Consider the following 26,586-nt stretch of genomic DNA (forward strand, 5'->3'; position numbering starts at 1 on the left):
TTGGGACCAATTATCTAAATAAATTGAATTTAGAAATGGGGATAATGGTAGTTATTTTGTGTTAGTCATTTCCCTTAGTGAATTGCCTCACCCACAGATGTGGAATCTTGCTTGGGAAGACTAAACACTGAAGGTTGAGCATTTATTATACACACAACACTAAAGGAAACTACAGTTCACTCCACCCTGCAGCAGCTTTGGGCCATTAACAAATACACAACAGACAAGTATTGTTTGCGGACATTTGTGAAAAGATCGTACGCACTCTTGTGTACTGTAGGTGCTAAGTAGGTATGTAGCAAGTGCTCATGAAGTGTATAGGAACCACGCTCTACAGAGAGTCAGAAACCTATCCTGGAAAGGGAGAAGAGAGGCAAATTCCACATAGTTGGTAAAAGAACACCTAGAAGGCAGTGAGTCAGGATCATGTGCCACTGGGAAAGAGACAGTTGAGAAGTGAGGCCTGGACATGTGCTCGGCAGCACATGAGCTGGGCTTTAATCATTTAAAGCATAAGAATACAGACACTTTTAAACAGGGACTCAGATTTTAGTACACAGAGTGGGGACTAAAAATGCTACCATATTGGTTTTATTAAAGAACTGAAAATCTGACAGTAAATTGTAAAAAGTCTGTGAACATTATTTTGGCTTTTACTTTAAACAAGGAAACTTTAATGGATAGAATCAAGAAACAGCTACGTGAATGGGACGAAAATCTAAAAGATGAGTCTCTTCCTTCAAATCCAATAGGTATGAGAAGTCAGCTTTCTTCCTATGGCCTTTGATGTTTTACTACATTATTTTTCTGTTTACTACATTATTTTTCTGTTTAATGAAATAAAAAATTTTAGTTTAATATTTTTATTTGCTCTGAAAAGCATACATATTTGTTTTGAGCATTTTATAAAATGAGTAACAAAGTTATTAAATTTTGTGAGCCCTCTAAACTTAAGCAGTTTTCTTATCAAGTTCAAATTGCAGTAAATGGTGCACATCCAAAAACTTGAGTATCAGGACTCTCCTGTTCTTTGAGATGGCTTTAAAAAGGACCCTCATTCTATGACTTAAGTACATATAACCTCTCGTTTATTAGGTACAGTTACTGTAGCCATTTTTCTAGTCTTTTAGCAAACTGATTTCTTCTAACCTGTGTTTGATTTCATGTTTAAAAGACAAAAACAAAAAACAAAAACCTGTCGATAAAAGAGAAACTCAAACCTCAGGGCACAGCAACAGCTCTCTCTGGAGCTCGCCTGCTTTCACATTTTTTGCTTCAATAAACTTTCCCTCCTGTACTGCTAAAAAATAATAAAAAAGAGGTTTCTAAATCCAATTATGGGAAAAGAATATATACTCGATAGCTAGTGTATTTTAATTTTGATTATAATTATGTCAAATACATTCTTTGGGATCCCTATAGCGAGGCTTTATTTCAAAAAGACATCATTATCTGATTCATAGGTCATCTGATACTTACCTGCTTCAGAAATTTAAAACTTGAAAAACCACTATGTCTTTAAGATTTTTCTTACAGAGTAGCTGCTTGTCTTCCTATTGATGATGTATTAAGGATTCAGCTCCTTAAAATTGGTAGTGCCATCCAACGACTTCGCTGTGAACTAGATATTATGAATAAAGTGAGTAAAGTGACCATGTTCATGACACCCGTATTTTAGGCATGATTATCTATGGAATCCAGTTATGTAGTCATGTAATTAGAAAACTGGTTGTTTTGCTAGTTTCACATGATTCAAAGGATAATTAAGACATTTCATTTGGGATCATACACTCAGATTGTTTTTACAGCCTTCAGACATTTAGAGTTTGTGAAAATACTTGATTTCCACTTGGAGCATCTGTGGTTATATGTATCTGTCACTTTTTTTTGTACAGTCATTAGTTTTGTGAGTGAATATGTGTCACTTCAGAGTTTTTCTTGGTCCTGCTTTAAAATTCTTTTTTTGGATGATTGGAAGGAAAACATATTTAGAGAGATCAATACTTCAAAGAAATTTCTTGATGAGTTGTATAATTATACAACGTGAATTTTCCCCACTAATTTTCTCTAAATTTCCACTAAATTTTTTAGTGTACGTCTCTTTGCTGTAAACAATGTCAAGAAACAGAAATAACAACCAAAAATGAAATATTCAGGTGAGAGCTTTACTACATTTTTAGTATACTTCTGAGTACATTTTCCCAACTGCTGTAACAGAGTCATAGTCAAGACTATATTTCTATTCTCCATATATTTCCGTCCATTAAGTAACAGTCATTCAGCAAATGCAATGTGGGAAGTTAAGACACCCTTCCTGACTGGGTACTCAGCAGCAATGGTTATGTAAGATATTATTCACAAGTAATGAAGCATGGTAAAGTCAAACAAGGGGCAGTCCTTCTTTCCGTATTCCTGCTTGGTCATCTGTGTAAGTTCTTAGTAATTAAGGACCTAACACGAATGCCTCAAGTAGTATCTTCCAGGCAAACATAAAGTAGGACACGCTTCTGAAAATGTACTGATGCTGTGTGACCTAAGTGTTTGAAAATTATTTTAGTACAAATAAATCATAAATCAGGACATAAGGAAACTGTTTCCTATAAAGTAATCAGTCGCCCAAAGATAATTTGGACCTTTTCATTGTACTTCCACTCTCAGAGACTCCTTTAGATGAAGTTGAGCTCCCTGTTGTACAAACAAGTACAGTGAATAAAACTGGGCTGACTGCCAACCTCCTGTTTTCATACTGAGGTTCTGATATTACTCTTATAACCTCACTAGACATTTTTCTCCTTCCATTTTGACTTACCCTCTGTGCTGATTCTCTTATAGTTTATCCTTATGTGGACCGATGGCAGCTTATGTGAATCCTCATGGATACGTGCATGAGACACTTACCGTGTATAAAGCCTGCAACTTGAATCTGATAGGCCGGCCTTCTACAGAGCACAGCTGGTTTCCTGGGTAATGTGGTAGTTTCTCTGAGGGGTAGAGTGCCTTAACTGGACAGATTCCTAAGCAGAGTTGTTAGAAATGTAATCAAAAATAGACGAGATGAATAATTCTGTTTAAATGCTCTTCATTTTTTGTGAATGGTAACAGCTAAGTTTGGCATAGACTTACTATATATAGTTAAAAGGTTGGCAACCACAGTCATCCTTATATTAACAATACACTTAATCTAGACTTTTCATTTTCCTTTTAGCTCCTTCTGAAAATCAGCTGGCATATAACCTTGTAACTGTATTTGAACCATATCCTGTAGTATATCAAACCAGAGAATATTTCAAGCAGTGAAAAGCCACTGAATCCCAGTTTTCTTCAATTTTTTTCTTCAATTTTTTTCTTTAGCCCAGTGGCTTTCAAACTATGAGCCTGGCACCAGTAGCACCACCTGGGAACTAGTTAGCGTTCTTGAAAATAAGGCTGTGGGAATGTATTAATAGTCTTTTCTTCCAAATTATGGGTCAGTCTTTTATTTTAAAAGAGGCAAGCAGAGTGTGGATTAGTGATTATAATAATCATTTTGGGGGCGCCTGAGTGGCAGTTGGTTATAAGCATCTGACTTTTCAGGTCCTGATCTCAAGGTAGCTGAGATCAACTCCTGCCTCGGGCTCTGCACTCCCTGTGGAGTCTACTTAAGACTCTCTCTAAAGTAAATTAATTAAAGATAATAACTGCCATTTTGTATCTAAGACCATATTACTTGGATTGTTCAATCTTATTTAACACCCTTGCTAAGGACTAAAACTAGGATTAACTTGCTAATAGACATGTGGGATGTACATAGGGAAGTTAAGAAATGGTTTCAGTCATATGGTTTGGTTTCTAGTTATAGTTTGATTTTCTGGGTGAAGTATCTGACAAGATCATTCTTACTTCAGAGAAGTTCTTAGATTTTAGGTGAGAAGCACATGTATCGCTTCATCCCACCTCTCATTTTAAGTCACACACAAAAGTATCTCTGGACTTGGATAGTGTTTTGTAACACGACTGCAATACGAAAGACCCCTGTGAATTAATCCATATTAAGTTTTTTCTCCAATGCCAAGAAAAAAATAAACACAGTTTAAGAGCACAATCAAGTTTGTTTCAGGAAACCATATAGAATTTGGCTCTGTCTTGAAACAGCTTTATACAGTAACAGGCTTGGGGTACAGAAATGTGTTTCCTTAGCTGATACCTTTCTTTAATTTTGTAGGTATGCTTGGACTATCGCCCAGTGTAAGATCTGTGCAAGCCATATTGGATGGAAATTTACAGCCACCAAAAAAGACATGTCACCTCAAAAATTTTGGGGTTTGACTCGATCTGCTCTGTTGCCCACAATCCCAGACACTGAAGATGAGATAAGCCCTGACAAAGTAATACTTTGCTTATAAACAAATATGATAGAGATAAAGTTATTTATCACGTTGGTCTTGTAAAATCAGATCTGCTTCGGAAATTATTGCTTTTGATGCATACCTAAGTAAAAAGCAACATTACATGGCAGGTTACAGTTTCTTAGTCAAATGGAATTTGAAGATTTAAACTAAAATATACTATTGAAAAGGATGAAAAGCAGTCTAGAAAATTGGGTTTTTAGGAATATCTACCCTTAGCACCTTGGTACCATTATACTCTGGCTTGCTAGAATGACACTGGTAGGGCAGGAAGACCTCTCTGAGATGGAGGAGATAGTTTCCTGCACAAAACATATTTGTAATTCCTCTAATGCAAGATTAATCATTTGCTCCTGATACATGGAACCAACCTCTAAAGGGCACAAGTTCCCAAAGCTAGGATGCCAAGTACATGTTCCTCTTGAAAGAGGCAAAGAAAGGGTTTAATTTTCTTGAGTTTCTCTTACTGATTTGTAAATTTTCAAAATATTAAAGAGTTAAAATATGCAGATTGAGCCCCAAAATAGTGTTTATTTCCTTATGCATTTGTTAGTGAAAAACAATAACTTATGTATTTGCTCAGTGTTTGTTTGAACACCTTGGTTATTCTGTTCCAAATTTCAATTTGAACCTAAACTACAATGGAGCGGAGATACTAAAACATACCCCCATCCCCCTTCAATCAATCAGGCTACAAGTGACTATTTTGTAAGTACCTTTGTTCCATGTAAATTAAAAATCTGTAAGTAAAGCTTAAGAGCAAACAATATTACACATCTTCTTTATTTAAATAATGTAAAATATTTACTCACAAGCCGATAATTTAAGCATTAAGATGAAGTTCTAGGTAGACGATTTGCCACCTACCTCTTTATTATATGTTCAAGTGTTGATTGGATCCTTTCACATTTGTGAAATAAACTTAGGTTTTGATATTCCTTCACTGCTTTACATAATTGGGAAAAGTTCAACTAATGGGGAAAAAATGTATGAGGCCAAAAACAGACTGTTAAATCTCTTATGTTTTATTTTCTTTTAGCAAACGTGCAATGGTTGTGATTGCCTAGGCTAAAACAATCCAAATGAAGTTCTCCATTGCATATTTTTGTACAGAAAGGAGTAGATGAAAAGCAACTCAAGACTGCTGTCTGTTCTTTAGCACATGCCTCTGCCTTCTTTGACTTGCATTACTAATGAGAACCTTGGGCTTATAGGGCTGTCCGAGTTGTCCACACAGTCTTACACTAAACAGATCCTAGGCAGTTCTTTCCAGTGGCACAGTACATCTCTCTACAGTCAGAGAAGGCACACTGCTTTTACTATTGCCACCTGAAGGGTGTAATCTGAGAGTATTCTATTTTGTTTACTGACACTTGCAAATAAAAGTTTCTGCTATGGAAAAGAAATGCATATAACACTATTTTAAAATGGTTTTATACATAACAAGATCTCTAAAATAGCTATAGCTCTGTATGAAATTTTTTAGCATAGTAAAGATTCTATGAATTTAAGAGGACTTAAATTACTGACCCGTCCCCACAAGGGACAAAGATGCTGTGACTGGCTACACAAAAAGGAAAATCAGTTTTAAAATGTCAGAATGTAACACGTGTAAATACTTTACACCCATTTATCTACCAAAAGCATTTAGGGCTCAAGCCTTTAAAGAACATTCATATACGCCTGGCCATGGGTATTTTAATATAGGCCTTTTTAATTCATGAAAAAAATTAACAATGACTAAGGGTGTGGGAGTATTACTAAGGGTATGGGAATATTGTCGCCATATATAAAACCTGAAGTATACTGTCACATACCACATAAACACACTTGTCTTCCAATTCCAAAGGGAATATTTATTAAAATAAAAGGCTCAGGAGTTAACTCTCAAGCCAGTCTTCCTAAGGCTTAGCATGCAAAGTTAAAGAAATCATTATGTCAAAGGAAAGTATCAACTACATACTAAAATTCAGAGCTTGCTAAAGCCAGTTTCGGGTGTATGAATGCCAGCTACCTGGGACATACCTGGTCTTCATAATTTTATACAGGATATTCTGTCAACTAATTTCAACACAAGTTTACTCTAGAATTCAAGTAAGAACTGACAATGATAAAATAATGCAGTTATTTCAACTGCAAACATTAAGAAACACTTTTTTTCTTCAAGATAGTTACCACTTTTAAGATCAATCAGTAATGCACATACTGGGGGAAAAAAACATTTAAAAGTCTAGACAGATGAAGACAGGGGAAGCCAACTATACTATTTGCAGCAGGAACTATCCCAAAAGAACCACAAGGTTCAAGGATGTAAATGAGATTAAGAGGAGGTAGACTTGAGTTTACTGCCTGAAGTGTAATTGTGTTTCACAACTGAAGACCACTGTTGATCTAAGGAGGTGCACTAAGCTGGCTTTCATTCTGCTCTACATTCAAGTCTCTTAAATCTCATTGAGAGAGAGAGAGAGAGAGAGAGAAAACCTAGCCTTATCCCAAATTTTCTGCCATTAATTTTCACTCTTCTTGATGTAACTGAGGAGTTCATCTTTCTCCATTTGGTAGCCGCTTTTTTTCCACTGTTCTCGCAACTGCTGTAACAGAGCCCCAATTTCTTTTCCTGAAGAAATGCCCACTTTTCTGATGTCATGGCCACTTACAGGAAATGGAGGAATGCACCACTGCTGCATTTGTTCTAGAAGACCATGTTCTCCTTGGTACTTCAGGAGTTCACACACACGAGTCGTTGCATCAGATTCCCTAGACTAAGGGCCAAAATCAAACATTTAGTTCATCACACATTAGAATGCTTGCTAATAATCCTATCCTAAAAGGTAAATAAATAACTGATGTGAAATTTCTAACTTAAAATACTCAGAACACTCTATGGGACTTAGATCTGACCAACCTGTATATACTTACATCTATAATGAAGTCTTGATAGGGTTTCAGTGGCTCTGAACTATCTGTTGCTTTAACTAAATCTTTCCTGTTTTTAACAATGAATATACCAAGGTTCTTCTCTTCTTTTGAAATCTTCAACCTCAAATCCAATTTTGTGACGTCATCCTGTACTTTGAACAATGAGGCCAAGAGAGTCATTGGCTTTGGTGAAAAACCATCAACGTTTTTACTAACTTTGTTAAATTCTTCTAAACTTGAATTAGTAGGTAAGCCTGTAGGGACAAAAACATTTCTCACCAATTTTTATTTTTTACAGTAGATAAATTTAGTAAAACACACTCATACCCTCAACCAACCCTGGTTGTAGTATACAAAATGCCCCATCACTAGAACTGCCTGGTTCAACCTAATGCTCCATCTTACAGGTTAACTACTGATAACACTGTTGCTATTCCCTCCCATAACCCCCGTCCCCAAAACCTAGGGGAGTCCTAAAACATGAGTTTCCATTAGCGAGAGACCAGGAGGTCCAGAGGCAGTGGTGGTCAGACTCACAAGGGATACTTAATTATGACTTCCACTGACCTATTGTCATAGAATATCCGCCCCTACGCCCCCACCACCGTTCAAAAACTGTACTTGACATATCCCCAAGTTTCCTGAAGTGTGCTCCAGCATATACCACCATTCTTTCCGAATATTATAACATTTATTGAGTAATTTCTATGTATGTTACCCTTTAAGCACTTTACATGTGTTAACTCACTGAAATTTTCAGCCCTTCCATTAGACAGATGCTGTTATCTTCACACCCCTTTTTTAGATTCAGCAACTAATGATCAACTAACCCAAATCACAAAGGTGATATGTGGAAAAGCATCATTCAAACCCAAGTGTGACCCAAAGGCCACTGTGTCCCTAACCCTGACTTCACAAAGTTTATCTTTATTTTAAAATACTGCATTTCTCCTTTTGCAATTAGTCAAATATTTTTCCCTATGAAATTTTAAACCAGATGTTTCATTGTGAAAAACTCAAATATTTTATAACTTGCTCTCACCTATGTAAGGAGCCACATCAAGATCATAAATGAGGTGAATCAAATGATTTACATGGTTACCAACAAGAATTTTTTTCAGTTCCACCCAAATCCTCTCTCCTGATATTCCAGCCAAGCCTTTTGCGTTTTCTGCAATTGCTTCCAAAGTCTCAGGATCATGGTCACCAGGTTTGTCTATAATTTTCCCATAAAACCTACAAAACAAAATTCTCAGAGCATGTTACCTCTATGTTGACATATCACTAGAAAAATCTTGCTTTTCATTTTACTGGTACTATTCCATACATCTAATATGAAACAACGTAGATTTAGGTTTAAGAGGGACCTTAGAGGGACACGTGGGTGGCTCAGCAGTTGAGCATCTGCCTTTGGCTCAGGGCATAATCCCAGAATCCTGAGACTGAGTCCCACATCAGGCTCCCTGCAGGGAGCTTGCTTCTCCCTCTGCCTATGTCTCTGCCTCTCTCATGAATAAATAAATAAAATCATAAATAAATACATACACATACAAAAATAAATAAATACCAAAAAAGCGGGGGGAACCTTAGAAATCATCTGGTCAATTCCTTACCTTCTTTTTGTTCCCAGATGACAAAACCTGAAGTCAATAAAATATAAATCACCTTCTTAAATTAACAAGAACTAGAACTCTCCGCTCTCTTTCCAAATCAGTAACTGAGACACTGAATCTATACTGGATGAGTAACACAGAACATTTTTTTTTTTTTTAACACAGAACATTCTTGTAAAGAATGCCATCAAAAGAATAGCGTACGAAGCTTGCCTGTCTGTACCCACTTTTTTTTTATTTAAAGATTTTATTTATTCATGAGAGAGAGTGAGAGGCAGAGACACAGGCAGAGGGAGAAGCAGGCTCCATGCAGGGAGCCCAACGTGGGAATCGATCCCGAGACTCCAGGATCAGGCCCTGGGCCGAAGGCAGCGGCGCTAAACCGCCGAGCCACCCGGGCTGCCCACCACCAATACTTTTAATGAAAAGTTTCAAATAGGACTCATCTAGTTGCAGACAGTGGAATATATTTCTAGCAATCTCAGAACTGGAAGCCTTAAAGCACACCCATACTAACAAATCTTTAAAATTCAGTTAATAATGTAGATTAAATGACAGTAACTATAGATGTCAGTCTGTGTTCTATTTGCAAAGAGAGACTTCTGCAAATACTCAAATTTAAAGGAAGAGCATCTATTGACAGAATATGTGGATCACATTTAGAATATTTTAGAATATTCTAAATGTAATCCCCAACCAGTAAAATATATTAGACATAAACTAGCCAGTTAGAATCATTTTTAAAAAGGGTTATATAGCTCAAAGTTTAAAAACCACTGCTACCCACAAAACCAAATTCATTCCACCCTTACTTAGCAAGTTCATCTAAGTGTTTCCCATGACCACCTAAAACTGTAAGCCACACAGGCAAAGACACTCATTCCTCCATATTCAAAGCACCCAGCAAGTGTCTGGCCTGTGGCAAGCACTCACTTATCTATGTAATGAATGATCAGCGCAGGAAATAAGAAAAATGGACCTTTAAAAAATGATTTAAAGCTGAATTATATAAAAGACCATCACAGAATAGAGTAAATATGTATGTTTTGGAGAAAAAAAATATATCTCACAGTTAAGTCACATTTTACTGAGTCTATCGGAGACAGATATTTGGGATGTCACTATGTTGTACACTGACCTGTGCATTTCACATCTCACACAGAGCTCTGGGATATATTGAAATCTATATCATTACTTTTTAAAAATTCTTACCGGAAATATCTTAAAATTCGAAGATAATCTTCTTGTATCCTTTGTTTAGCATTTCCAACAAATCTAACTTTCTTATTTTTTAAATCTTCATAACCATTGAAGTAATCAAATAAGGTACCATCAAAACCTATTCATTAAAAAACAGGAGGGGGAGAGATAGCTGTTAGCAAATAAGAACTGGGAAACAAATTTTGCTAAGAACTATTACAAACTAAGTGAAGGAGTTATGAAGTTAAAATATAGACAGGGACAGCATTCACACATACACCCACTATCAAACAGAAGACGTAATGGAATAAAAGGGTGAATTTACAACAGCAACTAAAAAGATAATGCCCCAAAATGAACTAAACAAGAAATATGTCTCAAGTATGAATTGGGGTGGAGATAAGATACCAAACAAGCTGATTTCAAGTTAGTATGGGAAAACAAACAAGAATAGCCAAAATAATCTGGGGGAAAAAAATAAACAGCAAAAAGAAATCTGGAGAAACAAAACAATAAACCATAGGGAAAAGTATTTCTGATCCTGGAATGGGGAAAAAATCTTTCAAAATTTAAATCCTTGAACATAAGGTTTGAACTCTGTGGGTCCACTTATGGGTGGATTTTTTTTATTATTTATTGGAAAGAGCAAGAAAGAGCACAATGGGGGGGGGGGGGCAGGAAGGCATAGAGGGCGAGGGAGAAGCAGGCTCCCCACTGAGCAGGGAGCCCGAATCAGGGCTCAATCCCAGAACCCTGGGATCACGACCTGACAGACATTTAACCAACTGAGCCCCAAGGCACCTCTCCTTTTATATAATACTATAGCTGTTTTTTCTCTTATATAAGATTTCCTTAACATTTTCTTTTCTTTAGCTTGCTTTATTATAAGAACGCAGTGTATGATACACAGAACATACAAAGTTTGTGTTAATCAATAGTTTCTGTTATCAGCAAAGCTTCCTACCAATAGTAGGCTATTAGTAATTAAGTATGGGGGAGGTAGTCAAAAATTAATATGCAGATTTTAGACTATGTGGGGGTTTACCAAGAAAACAAAACTAAACACACAGCACGAGAGCCGTCAAATTCAACTACCTAAAAATCAAATATGCCTGCATGACAAGAACCACCATGACAAACATAACTAACATACTGAGAAAAAAATATATATAAGTCAAAATAGACCCAAATACTTCATTTCCATAATATACAAAAATATCTTGTAAATAAAAATACCATATATAAGTAGAAGAATTAGCTAAAAATATACTAAGGAAATATAAAAAGCCTTTAAGATTTTTCAGAGCATCTGGATGGCTCAGTTGGTTAAGCAGCCAACTCTTGATTTCAGCTCAGGTCATTATCTCAAGGTTGTGAAATCAAGCCCTGACTCCGGCTCTGCACTAAGCTCAGAGTCTGCTTAAGATTCTCTCCCTCTCCCTCCCCCTTGCCCCTCTCCTGGCGTGCATGCTCACTCTTGCTCTCTCTAAAACAAATAAATATTTAAAGAATTTGAAAGAAAATTTTTCTTTTTTTTTTTTTTAATTTTTTATGATAGGCACACAGTGAGAGAGAGAGAGGCAGAGACACAGGCAGAGGGAGAAGCAGGCTCCATGCACCGGGAGCCCGACGTGGGATTCGATCCTGGGTCTCCAGGATCGCGCCCTGGGCCAAAGGCAGGCGTTAAACCGCTGCGCCACCCAGGGATCCCAAAAGAAAATTTTTCATCCTTAGTCATAAAAAAATGCAAATTTATGAGATAGTGTTTTTCACATTTCTGTAGATCCAAATTTGATTACATTGTGAGCAAGGCTACGGTGAATCAGATTATGAGATCACTATGCAGCCTCTTAAGCTATATGAATTTGAGTCCTTAAAACTAATACCCATTCAAAAAAATGTAAACAAGAAACATTCCCACTATAGTATGTTTGTTCTCTCATATGTTAACAAAAAAAAAATTATTTTAATATAAGGCACACCAAAGCTCATGTATTAGTAGAGCAATCAATTCATCTGTTATCCCAGAACTTTTTTGGTTTTAAAAACCAAAAATCTCATGTCCCAGGGAATAGCTCAATCCCAGGCAAACAGAGAGCTGGTCACCCTAGGGACTCAAAAAAACAGCACAAAGACATACCTTCAACCATTCAAATGGGAAGATGTGTGATCCTCGGAGACACTTTACCTTGAAGAAGAGAAGCACTGCCTCTACTTCTGAAAAGCAACTACTTCCCAATTTAGTTCTGTTTGAACTTTAATGCTCTTTAATTATCCCAAATGCACAAATATCAGTAAGCTCAAGCTTAACACTTCCCAAATTGCTTTGATTTATATGGCATTTTGACACGTATAGCAATTTTTAAAGGCTCTAAATTCAAAGAAATGAAAGTGGGGAAAAAAGTAAACAGGCAAAAATATGATTACAAAGTAGCAAATCCATGTCGTATATCTGTCTCTTAATAAAGAGACTGGACTCTCCCTGCTGAGCATGGAAGTACTAAAGTCCTTTTCAGTAAAGGAAATATCAAAATTTGGAGGAAAGGGAAAAACAAAAAAAGTAGGATATGACAAGAACAAAGTTGGAGAGAAGCAAAGTAATCAGAAATACCAGAACTACGAACGCTTCATCCAGTAAGGCCTATAAACAGCCTGGGCAGAAAAATGGGCTGAAAGTAAAAATTAGTGAGTAGTGAGAATAGTAATGAGTAGTGAGAATATCCTATCAGCGTGCACTTTGTTTTTTGCTCTGATTAGCACTTTCAAAATATGGTGCATAAAAATAAGAAATAAAGTTAAGCTGCTAAGAATAATGTAGTGGTTAAGAATGTGACCTCCAGAGCCAGGATGCTGAAGTTGGAATCCTAATTCTGCAATTTACCAGCTGCACAACTTTAAGCAAATTACTGTGGGTTAAACAGAAGTATCTGCGTCATAGAGATGCCGGAAAAATTAAATTTCTGTGATGTGCTTACAACAGTGCCTGGCACATTATAAGGGCTCAGCAAATGTTAGAAAACAGTAGTATCAGTAAGAATAGCTTTTATTTTTATAAAATAGTATATTAAAAAGGAATATTAGCTTCTCTATTATAGGTAGGTATGCTCAGGAAAAGCCAGTTAAAAATTTTATACATTGCACTAGGCAGGGCAGTTTACCCTAAGTCAGAATGAGCAAAGATAAACAGATAAGGGAGACAAAAATATGCCCCTAATGGGGCTTCTCTCTGGTCACAAATCACCTGGGCTTTGGAAACCTGGGCTCTAATCATGGTAGTCTATGACTTAAGTAAGCCCTTTACCATCTCAGTCTACTTCATCAAATGGATTTAATATTTAATGCAGGTTTTAGGACAGTTAAATGCAATAAAGTATATCAAATAACCTAGAACCTAGTGGGTGCTTCAAAAATATCTTTAATGGAGCTGGCAAGAATCCCACGTTGGCACACAACCCCCTTCTCCAGCCCATAAAGCAAATCCTGTTACAGGTCCCCCCACTGTCTCCAAGTTCGCTTTAGGCCCTATCACCTTTACAAAAGACCTACTTTGGTACCTGTTTGCACTAAGTGAAACAAATCTCAAGGATATTCATTCTGAGGAAACAATACTTGCTTCCACACCTTATACCACTTCAACTTGAAAAAGGTTACAGAGGATACTTTTTGGGTAGCAAGGAATCTGTACTTTAATCCTTTCATTATTACTGCTGCCACAACTAGGTTATGAATAGTGGTTGCTTCAGCTCTCTTTTTCCAATCCAAAGTCTTAAACATATAAAGGACTTAACTACAATTTAAAGGACAAAAAAGAACACTCCAATGAAGCATTAAACTTAATTCATCTACTATGAGTCTCACTAGTTTCATTAACAAAAACATCAAGGTAAGATGATAAATAGGTTTTCTCTTGCATGTCAATCTGATTACAGGTGATTTCTAAAATGCAATGCTATGAAAGAATTTGACCTTGTGTCTAGGCATAGCAACAGAAAAGGTGCTGAGGTTACTCATGAATGTATGCCATGGGCACCAGAAAAGAAAGCCTAGGGTAGGCATGCACAAAACACAATGCAGTGGAGAGTGACTTGGGGAATGTATGTGGGTGTGCTTTTCTTACCTGAAATGTTAACCATTTTTAAATGCAATTAATAAATGAGCACTGAATGTGTACATGTGCCAGGCAGGCACTGTTCTAAGGATGTAAAGGATGTAAAAGGATGTAAAGATGCAAAATTATTATCTCCTTTAATCACGACAACTTGCAAAGGAGACTGATATTAGCATCCTCATTTTACAGCTAGTGAATCATAGTCAGAATCTGAACCCAGGACTTTTGGCTCCAGAGATTTTTTTTCTCTTTTCTAAAGATTTTATTTGAGAGAGCACATGAACACAAGAGCGCAAATGGGGGAGAGGGGCAGAGAGAGAATCAGATTCCCCACTGAGCAGGGAGCCAGACACAGGGCTCAATCCCAGGACCCTGAGATCATGACCTAAGCAGAAGGCAGATGCTTAACTGACTGAGCCACCCAGGTGCCCCTCAGGGTCATCTTTTAACCCACATGCTACGCTCTCTCTCAGATGAAACTAATTAATGCAACCTCTCAACTTAGAGAACATTCCCAGACTGCAGATTCACTTGAAAAGGCAGCTCTCAGGAGTGCTTGGGTGGCACAGCTGGTTAAGCATCCAACTCTTGGTTTCAGCTCAGGTCATGATCTCGGGGTTGTGGAATAGCACCCCAAGTCAGGTTCTGGGCTCAGTACAGGGTCGGCTTAAGATTCTCTCTCCCTCTTGCCCTCACCTTGCTCTAATAAAGAAATCTTTAAAAAAAAAAAAAAAAAAAAAAAAAAAAAAGACAGCTTTCAGAAAGACTGGAGTAAAACATTATCTCTAGATATTACCTAAAAACATAGAATTTATAGTGAGATCTCTGCGTTCAGCATCTTTTTGCCAATCAGTTGTGAATTCTACCTCAGCATGTCTTCCATCAGTGACAACATCAATCCGCAGTGTAGTAATTTCAAAATTTTCTTCATGAAGCTGTAATGAAATGGGTTTTTGATTAGTTTTTAGTATCACTGTATGAATTGAAAAAAATTAGTGAGTCCTGACACGTATCATCTTTCTTCTCAAAGTGACCTAGTGTACATGTATCTTGAAATGGAAAATTTACCACTATATTCAAGATAGAGCCAAAGAATATTGAAAAAAATAATAAAACAATCTTCATTAAAAAGGATGAGTCTGACATAAAAAAAAAAAGACAACTCTAACATATATTGTGGCAGAGAACAGAGGAGGCCTTCAAAATGGTGGATTCCAGTTCTTCAATTCCAGATCAGGCTACTCTGAAATATTCAGGCTACTACTGAAATATTCCAGTTTGCAAAGAACTGAATATCAATTTATATTGATATTTATTGGTATTTATATATACCACTGAGAAAAGGACTAATAGAGGAAGAAATACAAACCATTAATACATTCTGCAACTCTTGTACTGGTAACCATCAATGAAGTTGAAACAAAGTACTATATATATTGTGGGAAGAGAGATTAGCTCCAACTAGGAAAAGCAGAGTAGCTTCAGGATAGATTACCTGTGAGCTGAGCCCTGAAAACTAAGTAGGATCTATACCTGGGACATGGGGGAAGAGCATTTCAATGAAGAGAAAAGATGACCAAAGGCACAGAGAAAGAGGGATATATGCACAAGAAGGTACTGCTACAAATACCATGCTAGCATTTAGGGGAAGACAGTAAAGGGTTTTACATGCCAATAAGAAATTCGGAATCTCTTCATTAAGAATTGAAAGCTTCTAATCATCACTCTAAGTCTGTTCTAGAATTCCTCCCAATCTCATTTCTTTTCTTGAAACAAGTTAGTTCTCACTATAGAATTCTAGAACTCAAGAATTTGAGGCACAAGTTTTCTTTAAAGACAGTAAGAAAAGGGTGTGAAATATGGAAGACTGAAAATCACTGTAAGGAACAGATCCCTGGAATGTCTCCCTTACCCAGGCAAAGAACCAGAGATTAACTCACAAGAAAGGCTGACCTAAAAATAGTCACAGTTTGGGACACCAGATACAGATGATGAGGAGAATGAAGCACCACAATTAAAACAAGGTTAAGTGAAAAAAAATCCATACCACCCTCATTCTCCTTCCCCACTTGGTTTTCAAAATGCTGATAACCAGCCTTATTCTAAGCTGAATGACACTAAAGAATTCCTCTGATTTCCCCTTTTCCACTGATATTGACACTGGTGATCCCACAAGTAACCAGCTGACAATTCCTACAAAGTGAAGTTCTCAAGTCACTTTACAAACACCAGAGGATCATCCACACTTAAGAACCAAACCCACATTTAAGGAAAGCCAATGGAAAGACAGAAAAAGCTCAGAGAGACATTGTCAAAAAACCTACAATCGGTATCTTAAAGGAAGTAAGACAGTCCATTTGAAACAAGAGGAAGTTTTCAAAAGAAATATTCTAAGAAACATCTCTTTAAAAAATCTAAAAATAGCAAGAGTTGCAAATGTAACAAAGACTGGATGATCAGGCTAAAGCAGTCCCATGGAAAGTAAAATAAAGGTATGAGAATATAAAATAGGAGAGAGGCGCCTGGATGGCTCAGTTGGTTAAGCGACTTTGGCTCAGGTTATGATCTCAGGGTCCTGGGATGCAGCCCCATGTAAAGCTCCGAGTACAGTGGGGAATCCGCTTCTCCCTCTCTCTGCTCCTTCTCCCTCTTGTGCTCACTCTCAACTGAATTTTTTTTTTAATCTTAAATAAATATAAAATAGGAGACAAAAGATAAAACTAGATCAGTCTTCATGGTCCAACATCCAATATCACAGTAGCTTCCAAAGGTGAAGACACTGAACAAAAGGGATGGAATTATGAGAGGAATACAAGAGGGCCCACTAAGTCTCCCTACACAATTAATGAAAAAACACATCCAAACCAAAGCACAGCATCTTGAAATTAAAAACACCAGATAAAAAGATCAGAAAAGCTTTGGGGGTGGGGGAGATGGGGAATGGTCTCCAACGAGAAATCTGAATGAGCTCAGACTTCCCAGTGGCAGCACTGGCAGGCAGCAAACAAAGGCTCTCTATTTCTGAGTGAAAATGATTGCCAGCCTGGAATTCTACAGCCAATCAAACTATCAGACCAGTGTGAAAGTAAAATAAAAATATGTGCAGACTTGTAAGGCTTTTTCAGCTTTCAGACTATTAAAATAAGAGCCCCCTCCCCCCCAAAAAAACAACCAGTAACAAGAAAGACTATCACACAGGACTCAAGGACCAGGCAGTCTAATAAGGAAGAAGCTAAGAAATTCCCAGGATCTGGTGCAGAGAAATCTTAGGATGAGAAATGAGGAGCCAGCTCACAACGTACGGCTGTGAGAAGACAGCATGCACCAGGTGAGGTGACTCAAAACAAGGGAACTGAAACTTGACAAGTTTAGTCTACTAAATGAGCTTATGGAGTACAGGAACAGATGACTGGCAAACAGAAAGCCAAATAAAGGAAAAATGCTGTCAACTGTGGGGGAAAAACCACAACCACCCAAGAAAGAGCTGCAGTCACACTATACTTCACAGTTCAGCTGTAAACCATACAGTCCTAAATGAAAACACTGACTGTGAATTCAACCAAACATGATGGTCACAGTCAGAGTGCGAAGATGAGGTAGGACACCAGGCTGCCCCTTTCCCCTGCAGGAAGTCAACAGAAACATCCCACAACTGGGAAACTGGAAACCAGAACACTGCAGCACAGAAAGGTCTTTTTTAGAAATGTGAGGCTAATAGGTAAGTACCATAAAAACTCATTGAAAGTGGCTGCAGCAAAGGAGGATGCACGGCTTAAGAGGGAGACTGACGTATTTTTATTAGTTTTTTGTCACCTGCTTCTTAAAATTAGAAAAAACACAGAACAATTTTAAAAATTACAAAAAAGGCAATGCAATTGCCGTCAAACCTTTCACTCACCCTGGCAGTAATTGTTCCATGCTTTTCTCCTTTGTTGTTTATCATACGAATACCAGCCGACTGAAACATGTCTTTCATTTGAGCAGGAGTAGCAGTCGTAGCAAAATCCACATCTTGAGGCTTTACTCCATTTAATAAATCCCTCACTGCTCCCCCTGCTATTCTTAATTCATGATTTTCTTTGACAAACAATTCTGAAAGAAGAAAGAATATTTTTTACTTCAATTTATTTAACTACAAAAGTACATGGTTTTTCCAATCTATTAGGGACAGCAGAGATTACTGAACTGCACATCTTCAAATAAAAATTACAAGGCCCATAGAAACAAGATGACTTACTTGGAGTAGAATGCCTCTCACAACTGTGAGAGCAGGGAATCTGCAGATTTTTTTCTTGGTGGACTCGAAAGAGAATTCAGGATTCCATAATCCTCCAAGGTCACCAATATAAATTTGAATTATAACCGAAAAGTAAAGTGAACAATTGTTTTTTTCTCCAAGTTGTTGTGCATACTTCAGAAATGTGAGGTGTTCTTAGACATATTTCTCTTTATGTACTGATAGGCTCTATGTTCATGCATGAAACTATGAAACTTCAAACAACATTAGTCTATCACACCAGCTAGGATGTCACAGCTAAGAATCTGTCGAGAAATGACCTGCATACAATGCTGATTTCTGTTCCTGCCTAAGCTCTAGAAAAGCCATAGAATGCTCAAACTACTCTGAGGGCCTCAGTACAGGAAACCCAGAGCTAACTCCTCTCTAGGTACAAGACAAAGTCCATTGTAATTACTCATGACCAAAGGACATCATATGGTACCTAGGGAGAATGACATCCAGGAACTGGCCTTATACGACCACCTAAGTCTTGGTATTGCCACAAGCTGGCCTGGCACCCACAATTAGACCCTGGTGTTCTCTTGTTGAGCATAAACAACATCAGAGAACATCCACATCAGCAAGTCCATTCAGTGACCATGACGGATCAGTTAAGACAACTAGTAATCATATCTGAACATGGAAGACATGAACACCGTCAAAGACACCAACTTACCAACTTATGGCAGTTAATACATGTGACTGCTCCTTATTTACCTACCAGTTAACAGAGCACAGAGCTGTGTTCTCATCTTCTAAGTAAGAATTAAGATGCCCATCACAGATTTATCCTTGCTTCCTGATACCACCTTAACCCACAGGTAAATTCCACTTCTTATTCCCGCCTCAAAACATGATACAAGCACAAATCCTACAAGAAGTCCTTTCTAAAAACCTTTTGCTGAGATACTCCACAGCTCTCCATGGTCCATGTTCTCCCTCACTGCAAGGAGTAACTTACCTGGTCTCTGGCTGGAGGGCAACGACCTGAACATTGAGCTAACTGCATCAGAGTTCTGGCATCCCTCATGACCAGCCAGTATCTGAACCTCCACCCCTACCCTAAATCTGTGCTCATCCTCTTCCTCTACATATTCTTCCTTAACCCTCCAGCCCCACCCTCTGGAGACTACCTAAAATGATCTGCTATGAAGTAACAAATGTTCCCTCCACCTTCTGACCTCAAATTTTTAGATCTCCCAGACCACCCTAAGTCCTTTCCAAGAATATGTGTTCATCTTCCCTTCACTCCACATTTCTAATCAAGTCCTACTGACTCTATGTCCTATTAAGGGTTCCTTCATATGGGGTTCAAGGTCCCTTAAAGTGTAAAAACCATGTATGGTAGTAAAAAAAAAAAAAAAAAAAAAAAAGTATACGTTAGTCCAGTTTTCATGAGATTTAGAGGCCCTTGACCCAAAAAGTTACGGAATGTCAAACTATTTCTGGACTCTGTCCATTCTCCCTAATTCAGGACCTCTTCCTCTCCTTCCCTACCAAGAGTGCTACATCAGCCCCCTTAAGCCCAGCTTCCACCATCTAAACAGGGGGTTCTAAATCACTCACTTGATTAGGCTATGCCATTATCCCTCTGACTACTCCCAGCACAATATCCACATTTCTGTGGTACATCATACAAGGGCCTCCTGACCCATTTCTGTCTCCTATCTCTGCATATGCTTTACATTCACCAAAATCTCCCTGTAGTTCCCTCTGTAACTTCACTTGCATGAGTCACTTCACCCAAAAATCTTTCCTGCTCACCTAGCTGAGCAGCTGGCCATGAAACATCTTGGTGCACAACCCACACCAAGACATTTTACATGTCAATCATGTCAGATGAAGTTTCAAAAAATACTGTTACTTCATACCACACAACCTCATCTGTTCTATCCTCTTTTCCTCTGGTTTTTTTTTGTTTGTTTGTTTGTTTGTTTTGTTTTTTTAACACTGGTCATGACCACTACATTCACTTTATGGTTCACTAATGGGTTACTACCCAAAATGGGAGAAACACTGATCTAGTTCATCCTTATTCATCTTTTGTAATTCAGTTTAGGAATCTCTCTTTGATGGCGGAGTTAAACGAATTTTTTCCAAGCTACTAGAGTAGCCTATTTTTTATCATACTAATTATATTAACATTACCTGTTCATTCTCAGGGTAGAATGCCTATCCTACTCATCTTTTACACCAACCTGGCTCACAACAGAACCTGTGATGTCCCAGCTTCAAAAAAATTTAAAAAATAAACCAGAGTGACCTCATTGGAAAGTATTTTTTAAAGATTTTCTTCGAATTAATACAGTTAGAACCTATTCTGAAATGCAAAAAATGAGTAAGTTTTACTTTCACTTGAACCTACTTTAACAGGATGAAGAAGGTCAAGACTGAACACAAGATAACCTCTGTTTTAAGATTCTCACGCTGGCTCGACTAAGATAAATTTTTAAGTTCAAAGTCACCTAATAAATTAACTGTATTACAGAAAGAGGTCCAGAATTCAAAGTAATCTATTCCATCATTTTGATTAGCCATATGGAAATGGATAACTATTTCTAAAAAACGCAGAATTCTAACATAATCCAAGTGAGAAAGGCATATAAAGGCATATGTATGTGCCAGCATGGAACAGTCATAATAACTAAGAGTAGGGATTATCAAGCGGAGACACTCCTTTTTTCCTCCGTTATTGTATCTCCAATCTTACAGGGATCCACACTGCGACGAATTTTGTAAACTACATACTCAGAAAAATACGTAATGCAACTAAATTTAATTGTCCATTTAAGCCTAAGACTTAAGAAATGTATAATCTCATCATCCCAAACCTATTAATCTGCTTCAACTGCCACATCTGACAGTAAGCTATTTTTAATTATTGTTAGCAATCCAAAAGACCATGACATTATATGTCAGAAATTTTTATCATTGTCTACTTTTTAATTTTTTTTCAATCAAATTTTCATTAACTTGTTCCCTTTACAATTTTGAATTTTAAGTTTTGGAGGCTAAGGATACAGAAAGTGAGTGGAAGGACAGTGGCAAGACCATTTTATGTCATGACTATACTACCAAAAAGTACACGAACGATCTGTTCTTCAGTGTCCAGGTGCTCCTCCTGTCCCAAATGTTATTAACTATGACGGCTTTATGACATCACATACCTAACCAGTGAAAATCTAACCACTGAGTGTTAATGCCCAGCATTTTGTATAGATTACAGCCAAGCGTCCAAAGATACCCTGACATGTTCATTAACCATGTAACTTAGGAAAAAAGTCAATGTCTAGAACCTCAGTCTCATGTACAAAACAGGGGAAAAAGATCTCACATGACCCTAGCATGCCTCTACAATGTTGTCCTCAAGCAAAAGGAATAAATTACATGAGATAAACTGGCAGATCATAAAATCCTACACAGCATATAATCTCTGGATTATGTCTAAAATCATCCACTATCCTAGCTTCCCAGAGTCTTGCATACTGAACTAATTTTGCATGTGGCAAATCAGCTATTAAGACTTGAGAAGTGGTATAGTATTCAATTGTACAGTATCACCATACAGCAGACATCATTTGTGTGTTGGTGCAATTTTCATGCAACACATCGTATTTTCCCAGAACACTCAAGTCTTTAAAGGGGCAAAAACCAAATAAAACCAATTATTTGATTTTCTAACTGACGAGCTTTGCACTATAGGATTCCATTCTTGCCACTTCCAACATAGCCTAAAAAAGTCAATTTCTGGGGTAGCCCAGGTGGCTCAGCAGTTTAGCGCCACCTTTAGCCCGGGGCCTGATCCTGGAAACCTGGGATCAAGTCCCTCTTCAGGCTCCCTGCATGAAGCCTGCTTGTCCCTCTGCCTGTGTCTCTGCCTCTCTCTCTGTTTCTCTCATGAATAAATAAAATCTTAAAAAAAAATTTAAATTAAAAAGTAAATTTAAAAAGTCAACTTCAGAATATGTCCATTCCACCATTTGCCAGGCTTTCAAGGACAAGACCCTGGGGGTAAATATGACCTATATCTTCCCACCCTATTGAGTTTCTATTTCCTTAGGATTTCAGCTCTCAAGGTGAAGACAGTTCAACTCTTGAGGTAAGGGTTAGTAAACCAAATGAAATTGTTAAAAGACACTGAAGAACCTATAGCAATCAATATCCAGACCCTGGTTTCCAAAAGAAAAATGCAGGACCCAAAACAGGCCACCAAGAGTTAATTACCTACATCCAAGCATTTGGCACCTTTAATCCAAGAGGCCTCTTGCAACTGAAGATGGGAAGATTAGGAGCTGGGAAAGGCATATAAAGAAAGAACAAGCTTGAATTCAACTCAGATTTGGAATTTCTAAACTTGTACCAAACAGTAGGCTCATGTGGTTACTGAACTAGCACTTGAAATGTAGTGAGTCTGAATTAAATGGTCAGGAGGTGCCAACCACCAGATTTCAAGGACTTACAAGTAAGGATGTGAAATACCTCGTTAATAATTTTTACACAAATTTTATATTAAAATGATGGTATCTTAAGTACAGTAGATAAAATGAAATGCTATCCTAAAGGAATTATTGGGAAATCTGGGTGGCTCAGTGGTTAAGCATCTGCCTTCGTCTCAGGGAATGAGCCCAAGGTCCTGGGATCGAGTCCCACATCAGAAGCCTGCTTCTCCCTCTGCCTATGTCTCTGCCTCTCTCTGTGTGTCTCTAATGAATAAATAAAATCTTTAAAAAAAAAAAAAAAAAAAAAGAACTCGGGGAGCAGCCCAGGTGGCTCAGCAGTTTAGCGCCTTCAGCCCAGAGTGTGATCCTGGAGTTCCGGGATCAAGACCCACATCGGGCTCCCTACATGGAGCCTGCTTCTCCCTCTGCCTGTATCTGCCTCTCTCTGTCTCTCACGAATAAATAAAACCTTTAAAAGGAAGAAAAGAAAAGAAAAAAGAAAAGAAAAGAAAAAAGAAAAGAAAGAAAAGAAAAGAAAAGAAAAGAAAGAAAAGAAAAGAAAAAAGGAGTACTGGGGATCCCTGGGTAGCTCAGCGGTTTAGTGCCGCCTTTAGCCCAAGGCCTGATCTTAGAGACCTGGGATCGAGTCCCCCATCAGGCCCCCTGCATGGAGCCTGCTTCTCCCTCTGCCTGTGTCTCTGCCTCTCTGTGTCTGTCATTAATAAATAAAATATTTAATAAATCAATAAATTTTAATTTCACCCATTTCTTTTTACCTTTAATGTGGTTACTAGGAAAGTATACATTGTACATGTGACTGATATTTCTAGTGGACTGGAGTTTCTAGCATTTTTCACTCTAATTATAACTCAGAGTGAAGTATTGGCTTCAGGCGGCCCTCCACTTCAAAAACACATGAAGAATCTATATGAATCCACAAGTTCTGGACCACTGACCTCTGACATGTATCTAAAAAATCATCTAATTTCAAGAATAGAAAAGTAGCTCTGGGAATAAACTAATACAAATAAAGTCATTTTAATGCCATGGTTCCTCCATCTTTTGCACATCAGAATTAATGGACTAGAGTTCTTATAAAAATCTATAGATGCCCATCCTCCCCAGAGATTCCAGTTCGGTAGGTCAGGGTGGGACCCCAGCATTTGTATAGTTTAAAAGCTCCCCCGGTGAATCTAATGAACAGCCAGGGTTGCATAACACTGTATAGGTCACCTTTCTACAGACACATGCCTTTATGTATTTCTGAAGGGTCACTAAAATACCACAGGCTTTGTAATGCAGCTACATGGCTGCTTTAGCAACAGCACAGCTGGTAACTAAGGACAAATGTAAGGAATGATAGGACTGTGGCAAGCAACATGAAGCTGCAGTCATCAAGGACTTAGCTGAAGTCATTTCCTGTGCTCCTTACAGGTAAGTTTTACATGTGCATGGAAAGGACTCCTATCTCCTTTTGCCTTTAGTTGGCTCAGAAAGCACTTATATCTAGGGAGAAAATATAGCATGGTGGTTACAAACTAAGTACTAAAGGCAGGTTGCACAAGTTCAAAATTTAGCTCTCTAGTTATTATGAAAACGTTGCCATTCTTAAGCCTCGTTCCTTGACCATGAGAAAGTATATCCACTTGTTCCGTTTGTAGGCCCAATCCTGGAATAGATCTATAAGGTAGTTAGCAAAGCATACGGAAAAACCATGCTTTTTAATTGAAGTCACTGCCTGACTCTTATGTTTGGCTATGTTTTGGATAACCCATAGTCAACCTTTTCTTTCTGGTTAGCTCAACAGTGAGAACAAAAAACAGAACAACACCGACCAAAAAAAAAAAAAAAAAAAACCCACACACCAGAAAACCAAATCAAACCCTGAATGTTGGCTAAGAAACATTTCTTAGCCTCCATTTCTCCACTTACAAGGGCTTTCAAAGCAAGAAGCATCCTAACCTCTCACCTGTCAGGCTCTTCAATCCTTCTGTGAACAGTGACTGGAATTCTGGGGACTGCAACTTCATCGTAAATAGATACTGCTTGAAAAGGCACAGCTTCCTCCGACTAGAGCTCAGGAAGGGCCCGCGCCAGGGATTCAAGCACCTCAGCATCTGGGGGCGGGCGCCAACCACACATCTGCAAGACAAACACGCACGTAGGACAATGAAATTTGACAGTGAAGGAAAATAAAGGGCTATCTACTGCAATTGTATTTAACGTCTGAGAGACATTCATCTCCTGTTCAGGTATTTAAAAAAAAAAAAAAAAACTGCAATTAGTGACCATCTGGGAGACAGTCCCGTCTGCCTAGATGCAGGCTTCTGGCTAGACAGCTCTGCACTCCTGAGCCACTGTCCCAACGCTCTCTGGAGACACGGGTTTCAGTTAAAGCTGCCAAGAACAGCGGCTGCAGGAAAGGGAACGCCAACGCTCCACGACGGCCTGGCCCCCTCCGAACCACGGCGCCTCCCCCCCTGCACCTGAGACTCGGGGCCCAGGGGCAGTTCCTAGGCCCAGACCCGGCTTTCCCCACTCAGAATCCCTTCCCGTCGGGCCGGCCCCTGAACCCCACCCACCACCCTGCTCCCCACATCAAGCGGGCTCCCCCGGAGGGGCCAGCGGGATTCCAAGGGCCCCCGACGGAAACCACGAACTAGGAGATGGTTCCTTTCCTCGGGAAGCGGGCTTCCCGCCAGGGGGCGAAGCGAGTTCTCCTCTCGCAGACCACGTGGGGAGGAAACGCGGGCTCCTTCCAACTCCGCCTCACTCACCAGAACCTGCTGAGGACCCGGGCTGGGAAGCGGCGCGTCCCGCCCCCGTGCCGGGTGCCCGATCGCCAACGCCTAGCGAGACCCTCGGGGGCCCGGCCGCGAGGAAGGGAAAGTGCCCGGGGAAGCCCGGGGAAGCCCGACGATTCGGCCTGCGGCCACCGGAACGTGGCGGCGACGCGACGAGGTCCCAGCCGCCGGGCAGAGAAAGCCTCCCACGGCCACAGGCCCGCACACCGCCCCGCGCGACCCACGGCGGGGGAAAGCCGGCCGCCCCCGCCGCCCCTCCGCGCGCCCCCCGCCGCCCCCCCGCGCGCGCGCCCGCTCACCAGCCCCGCCGTCGCCGTCGCCGCCGTCGCCAGGGCACTTCCGGGCGGCGGACGCCGTGACGTCAGCACCGCGCGCCTGTGGGCGGCGGGTGGGCAAAGCGCCTCGGGGCGTGGGCGGGACCAAGCGGGCTCCGTCGGCCCCTCCCTCCTCCCTGACACGGCGGGGCCGCGGAGGGGACGCCCCTGGGGAGCCGGAGGGCCCGGGGCCTTTTAATTCTTTTATTTTTAAGACTTCATTTATTTATTCACGAGACACGGAGAGAGAGAGAGAGGCAGAGCCACAGGCCGAGGGAGAAGCAGGCTCCGTGCGGGGAGCCCGACGCGGGACTCGATCCGGGAGCCCGGGGTCACGCCCTGGGCCGAAGGCGGCGCTGAACCGCTGGGCCACCCGGGGATCCCCCTTTTAGATCTCTGAATCACACCTGCCCGGAGGTGGCCAGGGGCCCATCTGCGCCGCCAGGCTGGCGGCCCCGGACGAGCGTCGCCGTTTTCCTTCGTGCCCGTCACACCTGTCTCCGAGGTGGCCGCTGCGGCGCCGGG

At 39.6% G+C, this 26,586-nt stretch overlaps 2 protein-coding genes and 1 long non-coding RNA gene across 10 annotated transcripts in view; 1 reads left to right on the forward strand and 2 right to left on the reverse strand.

Annotated features, from left to right (window-relative positions):
• Positions 1-3,329, reverse strand: part of LOC144289685 (uncharacterized) — a 29,039-nt gene extending 25,710 nt beyond the window's left edge. For all 3 annotated transcript variants that reach the window (XR_013357570.1, XR_013357569.1, XR_013357568.1), the window contains exon 1: positions 1,480-3,329. This is a non-coding gene — a long non-coding RNA (uncharacterized LOC144289685). The remainder of the gene's footprint in view (positions 1-1,479) is intronic.
• CRBN (cereblon) overlaps positions 1-5,154 on the forward strand; it is a 33,057-nt gene extending 27,903 nt beyond the window's left edge. For all 4 annotated transcript variants that reach the window (XM_077858015.1, XM_077858016.1, XM_077858017.1 and 1 more), the window contains 5 exons: positions 668-752; positions 1,524-1,639; positions 2,092-2,156; positions 2,833-2,964; positions 4,202-5,154. In XM_077858015.1, coding sequence (XP_077714141.1) covers positions 668-752; positions 1,524-1,639; positions 2,092-2,156; positions 2,833-2,964; positions 4,202-4,382 — 579 coding nt within the window. In that variant the 3' untranslated portion in view covers positions 4,383-5,154. The remainder of the gene's footprint in view (positions 1-667; positions 753-1,523; positions 1,640-2,091; positions 2,157-2,832; positions 2,965-4,201) is intronic.
• Positions 5,155-5,389: 235 nt separating this feature from the next.
• TRNT1 (tRNA nucleotidyl transferase 1) lies at positions 5,390-26,492 on the reverse strand. 3 transcript variants are annotated; one of them, XM_077858012.1, is made up of 8 exons: positions 26,469-26,492; positions 24,913-25,085; positions 18,124-18,317; positions 15,022-15,160; positions 10,130-10,256; positions 8,347-8,540; positions 7,305-7,558; positions 5,390-7,147 (listed from the first exon to the last, which is right to left on the reverse strand). In XM_077858012.1, exons 2-8 carry the CDS (start codon positions 25,058-25,060, stop codon positions 6,893-6,895), a joined length of 1,311 nt encoding a protein of 436 aa, XP_077714138.1. In that variant the 5' UTR covers positions 25,061-25,085; positions 26,469-26,492; the 3' UTR covers positions 5,390-6,892. The 3 variants fall into 3 exon arrangements, with proteins under 3 accessions (XP_077714138.1, XP_077714139.1, XP_077714140.1); XM_077858013.1 differs by lacking the exon at positions 26,469-26,492 and adding an exon at positions 26,047-26,163; XM_077858014.1 differs by lacking the exon at positions 26,469-26,492 and adding an exon at positions 25,721-25,940.
• Between the last annotated feature and the right edge of the window lie 94 nt (positions 26,493-26,586).

The sequence above is a fragment of the Canis aureus genome, chromosome 19, assembly GCF_053574225.1.
Source record: "Canis aureus isolate CA01 chromosome 19, VMU_Caureus_v.1.0, whole genome shotgun sequence".
Lineage (NCBI taxonomy): Eukaryota > Metazoa > Chordata > Mammalia > Carnivora > Canidae > Canis > Canis aureus.